We start from the raw sequence: 12,384 nt of genomic DNA, 5'->3' as shown, positions 1-12,384 counted from the left end.
CAAGGAGGGGTCAGTATGAGTTGGGTCCGACTCGACGCATATCACAACAACAACAATACCAGCACAGGAGCTCTGGTGGCGTAGTACCTAAGGCATTTGACTTCTAACCAGAAGGCTGGCGGTTCAAACCCAGCAGCCACTCTTTGGAAAGAAGACTGGGCAATCTACTTCGGTAGAGATACCGCCTCAGAAACCCAAAGAGGGGTCACTATGAGTTGGAGTTGATTCAAAGACAGTGAGTTTGTTTTTTTTGGAATACCCAGCATAATGCCTAGAGTGTAGTGGTATATAATGATAAGGTGAAAGGAGGAAAAAACATCGTCATGGTTTCAGAGTTTCTGGCTTGAGTTGCTATTTAAGGTGCTGTACAAAGAATCCACATGAGCTTTATAAGTACCTGGAGGCGTTCATTCTTTCTTTGATGAATCATACACAGCCAAAGATAGACCAATTTCACCAGTTTCCACATGTACAGTTAGTTCATTGACATTGGACACGTTCATCAAGTTGTGCTGCCATTCCCACTGTCTTTTTCCATATTATTCCACCAAAAAATTATCCTCAACTTGGCCCCCTAAGCTTCCCATCCAACCTTTTGAGTTGCCATTGTCAATTTGATCCTGCAGAGATCAGATCACTCTTTAAAAGAGCCCAGTGCTCAAAGCAGGCATACTTCACTAATTAAAATAAGCTATTTTGGGGGTTCAAAGAAGACTTTAGGGAATAGTTTTGGTTTAAAGTATAAAATTTAAAGATTATCTTAGGGCAGTAGTTTCAGGGTCTCAGTAGCTCCAGAAAGCCTGCATTCCATTGAGAGTTTGAAATTCTGTTCAAAATTCTCCACATATTACCCTCTTCTTACCAGGGTTCTTCTATAGTATCTTTGATCAAAATGTTCAGTCATGGTGGCAAGGCACCATCTAGTTCTTCTGGTCTCATGGCAGAGGAGGCAGTTGCCCATGGAGGCAACCAGAAACATTTCCTCTGGAATTATTATTTTTAATGTTTGGAAAAGTCATGAACATTCATTGAGGCAGGCCCTGATGGGTACCTTCTTGTGTGTTATAGTATTTAATACGTTCCTCAGCTTCAGAGTGCAGATGTCAATCTCAACATACAACCAACTGGAAATCAATACCTAGTTATGTGTGTTTTGTTTAGGTCATGTAGCAAGTAAAGAGCAGAAAATGAATTTAATCCCAAGTAGCACAGTCCAGTCTAGTAGTCCAGCATGCCATCATTAACTGTTTGGGCGACAAGGTAGCCCTGCCAGCAGGAGCTGCTTATACCACGCCTTCCGGAATTTCTCACTCCCCAGAGGGGCACAGGTCCCCTCTCACCCATCTCCCGATCTTTTTCTTTTGGGAAAGATCATCTTGCCTTTTAGTGTGTATGCTAGTGTGATTGTGCCTTCAACACATTGCCATTTGGGGTGCTGGGAAAGTTTCAAAATTACCACCGAGGTCCAGCCCTAACCCTCACCACCAGGCTTGTGAACTCCATTTAGAATAAGATGCTTTCTATAGAAGGCTTTCTTGTGAGTAGATGGGTAATGTGCTTTTCTCTCTCTCTCTCTCTCTCTCTCTCTCTGTCTCTGTCTCTGTCTCTCTCTCTCTCTCGGCTCTGGGGGAAAGTCCTTGCCCATTTCAGCTTCTGTAGCCCCATCGTGCTTCCATTTCTTGGCAGCCCTCACATGATGTCATCTGTCTCCCCCCATTTGTGTCTCTGTGTCTGTGCTACACCTTAAAACCCCAAGATGATGAGGTTTAGGACACACCCTACACGGTATGGCTCCACATAACATTAGATGGCATTGTGAAAGTTCATTATGTTACTTCCAGTTACATCCACAGGTGTGAGATTAACATTCTAACATATTTTAGGGGATACGGTTCAATCCAGGAGGCCTGTTGGTACAAACAGTTAAGCACTGGGCTGCTAACAAAAACGCTGGTGGTTTCAACTCTGGTAGCATAGTGGCTAAGACACTTGCCTGCTAACCAGACGGCTGGCGGTTCAAACCCACCAGCCACTCCTCGGAAGGAAGGTTGGGCAATCCTACTTCCGTAGTGATACTGCCTCGGAAACCCAAGGAGGGGTCGCTATGAGTCAGGGCTGACTCGACGGCACATAACAACAACAACAACAACAACAAGCAGCACTGCGGGAGAAAGACCTGGCGATCTGCTCCTGTAAAGATGACGGCCTAGGAAACCCCACAGGGCAGGTCTGCTCTGTGACGTGAGCTCGCTATGTGTAGACGTTGACTCAACAGCACCCAGCAACAGTTTAACCAAGAACAATTATCCATGAACCTTTCATGCCAGAGTGAAAGAGAACGAAACACTAACAGACTGTGGGCTTCACTTTGGGATTTCCAATTAGGAACTCCCCTTTCAGCTTCAAGAGGTCAGTGCCTCTTTGGGGTCTTTCTATCTTCCCATGGAATGAAGGAGCTTAGAAGACTATTTCCAAAATGCCATTTCATTATTTCTCCTGATGGTTCATTATGTCTTCTTTTCCTTGAGTGTGATTTTATCTTTCTCTATTTTATCTTATTTTTATTTCAGGAGCAGTCTGAAGCCAGTGCGACTGACGATGAGTGATCACCAGGGATCTTTTTTTCCTTGGCAGACCTGCGTTCCTCCTTCCCCTCCCTCATCTCGGCCCAGTGAGTTCATTTTGTCATACAGTCACTGGGCCATTTCTCTATTATCCTCATCTATAAACTAGCTTTAGGATAGTGCCAGACAAGCATATGATATCATGGTGTAAAAAAAACATGCAAATACACACATACACACATACACAAACACAAATATTTGTAACATATTGTGACCAAATGGGCCTCAAAGATTCAAAGATTAAAACAAACAAAAAAGCTTTTGATGGAAAATATGTGGGTGGAGAGTATATTTCTATGGGTTGGGTCTGATTTGGTAACGGTTTGACTGTGCCTGGTTTTATCACCTGTTAATGAGAAGATTTTGTCTTTTTGTAACCCTGATAACCAGGAGAAGCCATTAAAAGCCACTGGTTATTTTATTTTTCATCAGGCAATTTTCAAGGTTTTATTTGTTCAGAATTGTTTGTTTTGCCTTTTTTTTTTTTTTTTTTACACTGTGGTACATATAAGCAACTTTAATAGGTGGTCAATGTACAGTAGGTAGATTTCACCTGCATATACATTTTTTTGCATTTTTGCTCTATGATCTGAAAAAGAAATGCTTTTTGAATTGTATAAGATTTATGTCTACTGTAAACATTGCTTAATTTTTTTTGCTCTTGATTTGAAAAAAGAAAAGTTTTGTTGAAAACGCTATTGAATATTGCAAACTATATAGTATGTTGGATGGCTTCCTTTGTCCACCTGATCTCCGGTGTTACCAATGTGTATCGTCTCCTTCTCCCTAAAGTGTACTTAATCTTTGCTTTCTTTGCACAATGTCTTTGGTTGCAAGTCATAAGCCTGAGGCAAATAAAATTCCAGTAATTTCCAAGAATGTGGTGTTGGTGCTTTCCTAATAAAGAGATAATTTAGCTCAACACATGTTGCCTCTTATTTTTGAGTCACACAGGATTGAAACCCTCATGCTTGAGTGATGGTCTCCAGCAGAGAACTGGGCTGTCTCCAGGATACAGAACACCTGGTGGTGGCGGCAGTGGTGGGAGGTGCCATCAAGTTGGGTGACTCATAATGACACTGTGTACAACAGAACCAAACACTGCCTGGTCCTGCTTCATCCTCCCAGTCATTGCTGTGTTTGAGGATATCGTTGCAGCCACTCTGTCAGTCCGTCTCCTCTTTGTCACTGACCCTCTGCTTTACCAAGCATGATGTCCTTCTCCAGGAAATGCTCCCTCCTGGTAACATGTCTGAAGTACATGAGATGAAGTGTTACACTCTTTCTAAGGAACATGCTGGCTGTACTTCTTCCAGGACAGATTTGTTAGTTCTTCTGGCATCCATGGTACATTCAACACCCTTTGCCGACACCATCTTCCTCACTCCTTGTCCAGCTTTCATGTGCATATGAGACGATTTAAAATACCATGGCTTGTGTCATGCATACCTTAGTCATTGAAAGTGACATCTTTGCTTTTTATGGTTTTAAAAAGCACATGGTAAGGGGAAAAAAAGAGACTGAAAAAGAGTGCCAGTTTCCTAGAATGAGCCCAGGCGTGTCAGGGAGGGATCCATTGCCCCATGACTTTGAGTTGTTCATCAATTTGAGAGGTGTCTTCGTGGACCCTGCTCAGCATTTCCTACTGGCTTAAATTCTGTTTTATTAGCCAGAAAAAATAAATGGCTGTTAATCTTTTTGTTGTTCTCCAATCATTCTTTTAATAATATTTTAATGTGTTCTTGGTGAAAATTTACACAGTGAATTTAGTTCCCATTCAACAGGTTCTATACAAATTATTCAGTGACATTGGTTACATTTTTCACAATGTACCAACATTCTCTTTCATTGTATCCTGGTTGTTTCTGGCATAGGTAGTCACCAGATTATGAATGAGTTCTGTTCCTAAATCCATCTTTAAATCAGATTTGTACGTAACTTGGAATAGGTATGGTTCTCATCTAATGAACCCATGAGACAGAGCAGAACTGCCCCATAGGGTGGTTTTTTTTTTTTTTTTGGTCTGTAATCTTTACTTAGTCAAATATGGTTTTCTTGGCCAGCAGCACTCCTACCCATCTCTTGCTTTCTTAGCCCTGGTGGTGCAATGGTTAAGCGCTCAGCTGCTAACCAAAAGGTTGGCAGTTCCAAGCCACCCAGCAGCTCCATAAGAGAAAGACCTGGTGGTCTGCTCCCATAAAGTTTACAGCCTAAAGAAAACCCTACGGGGCAGTTCTCCTCTGTCACATGGGCTCACTAGGAGTCAAAATTGACTCAATGGCATTTAAGAACATTAATCATTTTATTTCAAAAGAACTCAAAAAAAGTTTCAATGAATGCTCATATATCCTTCTACTGAAATTCAACAGTAGTTAATGTTTTGCGCCCCCTGCCAAGTGTTTTTTTTTCCTAAAACTTTTGGAAATAAGTCACATGCATCCTGACACTTCACCCTTTCATATTATAGCATGTATCCCCTAAGGTCCCACTAATCAACCACAATACCACCATCATTCCAAAGGGCATTAACAGCTCTCTGACACTGACCCAAAGTCATGTTTCCTTACTTGTCCCAGAATGTCTCATCTTTCTTTTAAACCAAAATCTTACTAAGGTTTACATTTTACGTTTGATATGTTTATTTCATTGATATTTAAGTTTTCAAAGAAAGCCAGCCAAAGCTTGGTACATTCTTTCTTATGGGACTGGTGATGACATGGCCAAATGGAAGCATTTTCCATGATCCTGGGTGAGTGGTAAAAAGTCATTTTTTTTCTTATTGTCAGAGGCAAACACTAGGATCCTTATTTTCATAATAGGAGAGATGGACAAGTCTGAGTATTGCCAATGCATCATAGTATGAATCCTGAGGGAAATATGACCCCCACAGAACACAGTCCTCCTTTGAAACTCCTTTCTCTCTCTAAATGTCAGCCCTCGTCTCTGAATTTCCAGTTCATCTGAGCATTACAAAGTGTTGGGTTTCTCTTCATTGTTTCTAGGGTTTGCAGACCACAGTGTTATCAGAGACCCCCAGAAAAGAAGAATCCATACTAGTTTTTCTTATTGACATGATTTGGTATCAGTTTGGAGAAAACAGTCTTCTTTCCCTGCTTTCATTTTTATATTTTCTATATTTTATGTATTCTTTGGAATCTTGGCCTCAAAGGCATTGCTGTCCTATTAGGGGGGCAAAAAAAAAAAAAGAATTGCCATCAAGGTGATTCCAACACATGGTGACCCATGTAAGATAGTGGAACTGTTCTCCATAGCATTTTCTGTGGCTGTGGTCCTTCAGAATTAGATTGCCAGGCCTTCTTTCCGAGGTGCTTCTGGGTGGATCCAAACCACCAACCTTTCTGTTAGTAGCTAAGGGTGCTTAACTGTTTGTGCCACCCAAGGACTTCACCTATTGCTATTCTAAAACCATCACATTGTCTTTATGGTTCAAGATTTCTGTTGTGGGAAGAATGTGCTCTTACTCTGCTGTCTGGCAGGTGGTTTTCTCTCCTGTCGTGGACACAAAAGAGGCAGGAAAGTCAACAGGTACAATAGTGCTGAGCAGCAGGGAGAGCGAGCATGGGTTAGTGGGCAGCTACCAGTCCTGGATACATGTATTGACTGTTTACCCTGTCATGGTCACCATCTTGTTCAGCAGGAGTCAGTGAGCCCATAAGAAGTCTTAGTTCTTTTGAGGGTCAACATTTTACTAGAAACTGAGGAAGGGAGCTACTAATACCAGGCTATTTACTGGGTTCTTTAAGGGCCCTGGTGGCACAATGGTTAAGAGCTCAACTGCTAATTGATAGTTTGGCAGTTGACACCCACTAGTAGCTCCACAGGAGAAAGACCTGGTGCAGTGCAGTGAATTAAAATAGTGCTTCTAGTCATGGTTTTTGTGACTCCCACCTGATGTTTGGGTGGGACTATGCAAATGTGAGGTGTATGTGGCCCACCAAGGGGATAGGGCAGCTTGTTAATGTAAATAAGGTACATGGCACCCTTATTGGGGTGGGACCATGCACATAAAGTGTGTTGGAATCATAATGTAGGGGTTGATCAGTTTTGCCATCCTGCTAGGCTTAAAGTTAAGTCATCCCAGAGGTGGAAAGGGGGCAAATCTCACTATCATCAGGAAGGAAGAGCCAGGAACAGGTCATGTCCTTTGGACCAGAGATCCCCATGCTGAACTTCCTTGATCCAGGAGACAGAGCTGTGACACCAACAGCAAGAAGCAGCATCAGCATACCCATGTTCATCGCAGCACTATTTACAGTAACAAAAAGATGGAAACAACCTAGGTGTCCATGAACTGAGGAATGGATAACCAAACTATGGTACATATACACAATGGAATACTATGCAATTCTAAAGAATAACGTAGAAGCTGCAAAACACTGCATAACGTGGATGAACTTGGAGGACATTATGCTGAGTGAAATAAGTCAATCACATAAGGACAAATTTGTATCAGTCCATTATTGTAAAAAATCAAGGAAAGGTTTATATATGGAAGGAAATTTTCTTTGTTGGTTTCCAGGGGTAGGAGGGGAGGGGAGGAAACACTGTTAGATAGGTAGAGACAAGTATTGATTTGGGTGAAGAGAAGGGCAATGTACCAAATGTGAGTGATCAACATGGTGGCATTGAGAAAGAGGAAGACAGAGAAGTACATGAGAGGTACAGACAACAAAGGTGAACCTTTTTGCACATATAGTACTGTGTTGTCAATGAAGGCAAACATGGATGGATAGATGGGTGGACAGGCTGAACTATTAGGTATGTCTATGCAATGGGAAGTGTACCCAAGACCATGTATAGGGTTGGCAGACAATGGTTCTACCAGTGTATTTGTATGTTCTGTAAGAATTCCCAGGGATATAGTAAAGCTGACAAGGGACAAGGTTGTAGTCACTTCTTGGTCACAGCCAGCTACGCAGAGGGAGCAAGTAGTTGAACCTGTGGGATCAGGACTGTAGTCACAGGGGATATCAAGCTCAATTGGGATAACATACTGCACAAAACATTGTTCCACCTCCTACTTGGGCAAGTAGCGACTGGGATCTTGAAAGCTTGCAAGCAGCCATCTAGATGCAATGATGGGTCTCCCTTCATCCAGAGCAAAGAAGAATGAAGAATGAAGAAAACCAAAGATTCCTAAAAACAATTAGTCCTAGCAACTGGTACACCATGCAGTCCACAGCCTATACGACTATGAGACCAGAAGAACTAGATGGTGCCTGGCTACCACTGTCAACCACTCGGAGGGGGATCTATGTAGGAGATCCTGGATAGAGAGGAAGAACAATGTGGAACAAAAAATCATTTGGAAAAAAAAGGGGGGGGGGCCAGGTTTGCTGGTCTGATAGAGCCTGATGGAACCCCTGAGACTATGACCCCTAGCTGTCCTTCAGGTTTGTAAATGAATCCATACCTGTGGCTTCCAGCCAAACCAAAGACATGCATATGACTTGAACATTTACCTGAGATGGATACACTCCTTGGAGAGAACAATCATGGGAGAAAGAAGGGCTGTTTATGCACAGGGAGACAGTTCAGGGGGCAGGAGTACATGGAGGGATGGACACAGGGAAGAGGTAACTATCAGGAGGAAGTAGGAGGGGAGCTGTTTCATTGGGGTAAATTGTAGTCAATGTCATGAGACAAAGTGTATGTGAACTGCTATATGGAAAGTGAATTTGCTCTGTAAATTTTCACCCAAATCCCAATTTAAAAAAAAGAAGCAACAGCAGGAGAGCAACAGTGGCAGCAGAACTAAGAAACCAGCATAAGAGAGAGGGGATTCCTGGCCCATGGAGCAAGAAAGCTGAGTGCCTTTGTTCAAGAGCCTTGCTGGTGGAGTGGGGTGCTTCTCTGGGCACCTATTGGGCAGTGAAAAGGGCCTTGTAACATTTGTCGGAACAGGGCAGAGGCCAAGGGGCCATGAAGCCAAGAGACTGAGCTCAGAGAGAGACACTGCTAAGAAGAGGCTGTCCTGAGTTGTTCCTGATCCTGAACTATAACCTGTTACTTCCCTAATCAACCCTACAATTGTGAATATAGTCGAGTTGTATGTGACATTGCAATGAGTTATTGAATCCAAGAGAGAAGTAGAGAGTGCCATGGGAGGGAAAGTTGGTGTCAGAATTGGCAATAAGGTTGGAGGGTGGTAGCATAACTGATCTCCACCTCATAGGACTCAGCCTTGGGCTGTTGATGGCGATTCTCTCTCCCTATGGTGAAGTTAGAGGAGCTCAGATTACAACGCCCCTGGCACCTGGCAATCTGTTCGTATAAAGATTACAGCCTAGAAAACCCTGTGGGTCAGTTCTGTGAGTCACAATTGGCTTGGCAGCACACAACAGCAGTGTTGTATTTTTGTAATTACAAGAACCAGTGAAAAAGGCATAGTTCTTGTTTCCATTTTACAAATAAGGAAAAGGAAGTTCATTAGCTGTGGCACTGAAGCTGGATTTAGAAGTTAGATTTGTTTGATCCCAGCATTCCATGCAGTGCCCCCACCTCCCCTGTGGGCGGACCCTGGAACTGATCTTGCTGATAAAGTCCAGGCACCCACATGCCTAGCACCTGAAGGCACACCTGGTTTACAAGCACATCCTGGTTCAATCTTCATTCCTCTTGTTGAGAGGGGAGCTCCCCTTTGAGACCCCTTTTACTTGTTTAGGCTCTGCCACTCTGCAAAGGACAGGACCTCTTGCCTTACACCCCACCTGCAGCTGGGCCCTAAGGCTACTGAGACCCAGCTGACTTGGATCTCACCAGTGCCAAAAGCAACCTATCATGAATATTGGGGGGGGGGGGCACCATGAATATAAGCAATGAGTGAGTTCACATTCCCCCCACCATTGACACCAGCAAAGTCTGGCTGAGAAGAGGTCTTTAGGCCTCATAATCTCCCATCGGCAGCCCCCCAACAGCGTGGTTGGTATGCATTTACAGTTTCAAGCCAATTCCTCCCATTCCATGGCCAACCAGACTAGCTAGTACTACTAAAGAAATCACTGCCAACCTTACCCTTATGGACATGAGACTTGATTCACGTCACCTCATGTCCCAGCCTTGCCTCTAGCCAAGCCAATACCCCAGTCTTAGTTTTTCAGTCCCTTCCACTCTGGTGGCATAGTGATTAAAGCATTTTGCTGCTAACCAAAAGGTCATTTGTTCTAACCCACCAGCCACACTATGGGAGAAGGATGATACATTCTGCTTCTATAAAGATTTACAGCCTTGGAAATCCTGTGGGGCAGTTTTACTCTGTCCTAAAGGGTAGTTACAAGTCACAATCAACTTGATGGCCGTGGGTTTGTTTTTTGGTTTCCACTCAACACACACCTGACGACTGGCGGTGCCTGACTTAATGGCCCTGGTGCTCAGAGCACACACAGTCCTATATGTTCCCAAAATGAACCTTTTCATTTCTAATTAAAGACATTGCTGTAAAGTAAAAATGTACTGGAACCAGGTATATTGTGGTGGTGGTGGCTGCTGCCAATTCACGGTACCCATGCGCAATGGAAAGAAATGCTGCAAACCTGGCAGCAGCCTAGCATCATGCAAGCCTCCACCAACAGATGAGTGGTGCAGGAGGTGGACTGGCCAGAAATTGAACCCAGGTCATCCGCATGGAGGGCAAACGTTCTACCCTGCACCATCACTGCCTCACAGGCACATTCTAGCAGGTTACTGTAGCAGGCTTTTAAGGCTATGGTCTCCATTTCAAGGTGCTTACTACTCTGGTAGCATAGTGGCTAAGGCACTTGACTGCTAACCAGATGGCTGGCGGTTCAAACCCACCAGCCACTCCTCGGAAGGAAGGTTGGGCAATCCTACTTCCGTAGTGATACTGCCTCGGAAACCCAAGGAGAGGTCACTGTGAGTCAGGTGTGACTCGACGGTACACAACAACAACAACTACTTCTGTAGTGATACTGCCTCAGAAACCCAAGGAGGGGTCGCTATGAGTCAGATCCAACTTGACAGCAGTGAGTTTTTATTTGTCTTTAATTATTCAGATTAGAAACCGAATCCACGTCAGAAGTACTGACTTACAAGTCAAAAGATGTGAGTTTTGTCAAATAAAAAACATCCAGAGTTCAATAGGGAGAAGCTTTATTCAGAAATGAAGAAAGAAAAGGGAAAATTGTAATAGTGGTGGAGGGGCCACTCCAACCTTGAGCTCTGCAAGCACCTCAGAGGGTGAGGGAGACAGTGTTTCCTTGGATAGAGACTGAGAGTAAACAAGGCTGGAAAACCCCAGGTGTGGCAAATGAGATGAAAGGATGCCCTTACTGGATAGTAACTCAGAGTGTTGCTGAGGGCAGGCTAGTCTCAGGGTGGTGGTGTTTGGTTGCCTTCTGAGTTGATTCTGACTCATGGTGACCCTAGGCAGTGTCAAATTACCCATTAAGCAAAGTAAACATGGGTCTACTTGTGCTTACTTAACTAATCCGTAGTGAATAGTTTCACGTTTTCATGACATCAAAGCTCCTGCTTGGACATCGAAGCTCCTGCTTCCAGGTATGGCTGGCATCTGCCTCTCTCCCAACCCCATAGCACCTTCCTTCAGAATCAAAGCCTCTTTTCAAATTTATGATCCCTGACAGGGATGGGGTACCCAGTAAGCAAGGTAAGCACAGGCTTATTTATGCACATTTACTAATCTAGTAAGTTCTGCCCTGTCCTGCCCTACCCTATAGGGTTAGGGTGGATTTCCCAATAAGCAAGGTAGAATGGGTAGACCTACCCATAGGGTTTCCGAGGCTAGTCTTCAGGGAAGCAGACTGGCACATCTTTCTCCCACGGAGCGGCTGGTGGATTCAAACTACTGATCTTTCAGGTCCTTGAGCCCCTCTTTTAGGGTCCCTCTAGGAGCAAGAAAAGGAGCTCTGGTGGCACAGTGCCTAAGACATTTGACTGCTAACCAGAAAGTTGGCAGTTCAAACCCGCTAGCCACTCCACAGAAGGAAGATGGGGGAATCTACTTCTGTAAAGATTTACTACTTTGGAAACCCACTGGGTCACTATGAGTCTGAATTGACTCCTTGGCAGTGAGTCTGGTTTGGTTTGGTTAGAAGCAGGAAGGAACTCTGTGGCCCAGTGATTCTTTACAGATCTTTTGTAGACATAAGAATCACCTGGAGATAGTGGTAAAATGTATGTTCTGATTCAGTATATCGAGTGAAAATGCTAATTCACAGAGGGTCAAACTGGAATGAACCAGTTAGAAGCCTGAACATTAGCATTTGCCTCCACCATGCAATCAACTGTTGTAGCCGGATGTGGTTACTTCATGCTCTTACAAACGCACACGAACATATTCTCTGGCAGTGCCAGCTCCCCAGCTGTCACCAACACAATGTTGATGAGACAAAGCTGAGTTTCATGCTTACTTCAGTAAAGGATAACACCCCTTCACAGAGGCTTTCATAGACCTTGGGGGCAGGGGTTTCTGAAATCAGGTTTTATTGAAATTTAAGGTGGGTGTTTCAATTCATGGACTTGATGAGGATTGGGTAAAGATTATGATGGAATCCCTCAGTGGTGTCGACTATTAACATACTTGACTGCTAACCAAAAGGTCTGAGGTTCGAGTCCACCCAGAGGTACCTGGGAAGAAAGGCCTGGCAATCTACTTCTGAAAAACCAGCCAAGGAATACCCTATGGAGCACAGTTCTACTCTGACCCACATGGGGGCACCATGAGTCAGGGTTGATGGCAGTGATTTTTTTTTTTTTTTTT

General features: G+C 43.8%; 1 protein-coding gene across 1 annotated transcript in view; it reads left to right on the top strand.

Moving 5' to 3' along the window:
• Positions 1–2,606, top strand: part of SMARCA2 (SWI/SNF related, matrix associated, actin dependent regulator of chromatin, subfamily a, member 2) — a 239,576-nt gene extending 236,970 nt beyond the window's left edge. Inside the window, exon 34 of the mRNA XM_042780710.1 lies at positions 2,571–2,606. Within this exon, the coding sequence (XP_042636644.1) occupies positions 2,571–2,606 (36 nt within the window). The remainder of the gene's footprint in view (positions 1–2,570) is intronic.
• Positions 2,607–12,384: the final 9,778 nt, after the last annotated feature.

This window comes from Orycteropus afer, unplaced genomic scaffold (assembly GCF_000298275.1).
Source record: "Orycteropus afer afer isolate SDZICR_OR568_19922 unplaced genomic scaffold, OryAfe1.0 scaffold00005, whole genome shotgun sequence".
Lineage (NCBI taxonomy): Eukaryota > Metazoa > Chordata > Mammalia > Tubulidentata > Orycteropodidae > Orycteropus > Orycteropus afer.
Note: the sequence above shows the minus strand (reverse complement) of the source record. Positions and strands in the feature narration are given on the sequence as shown.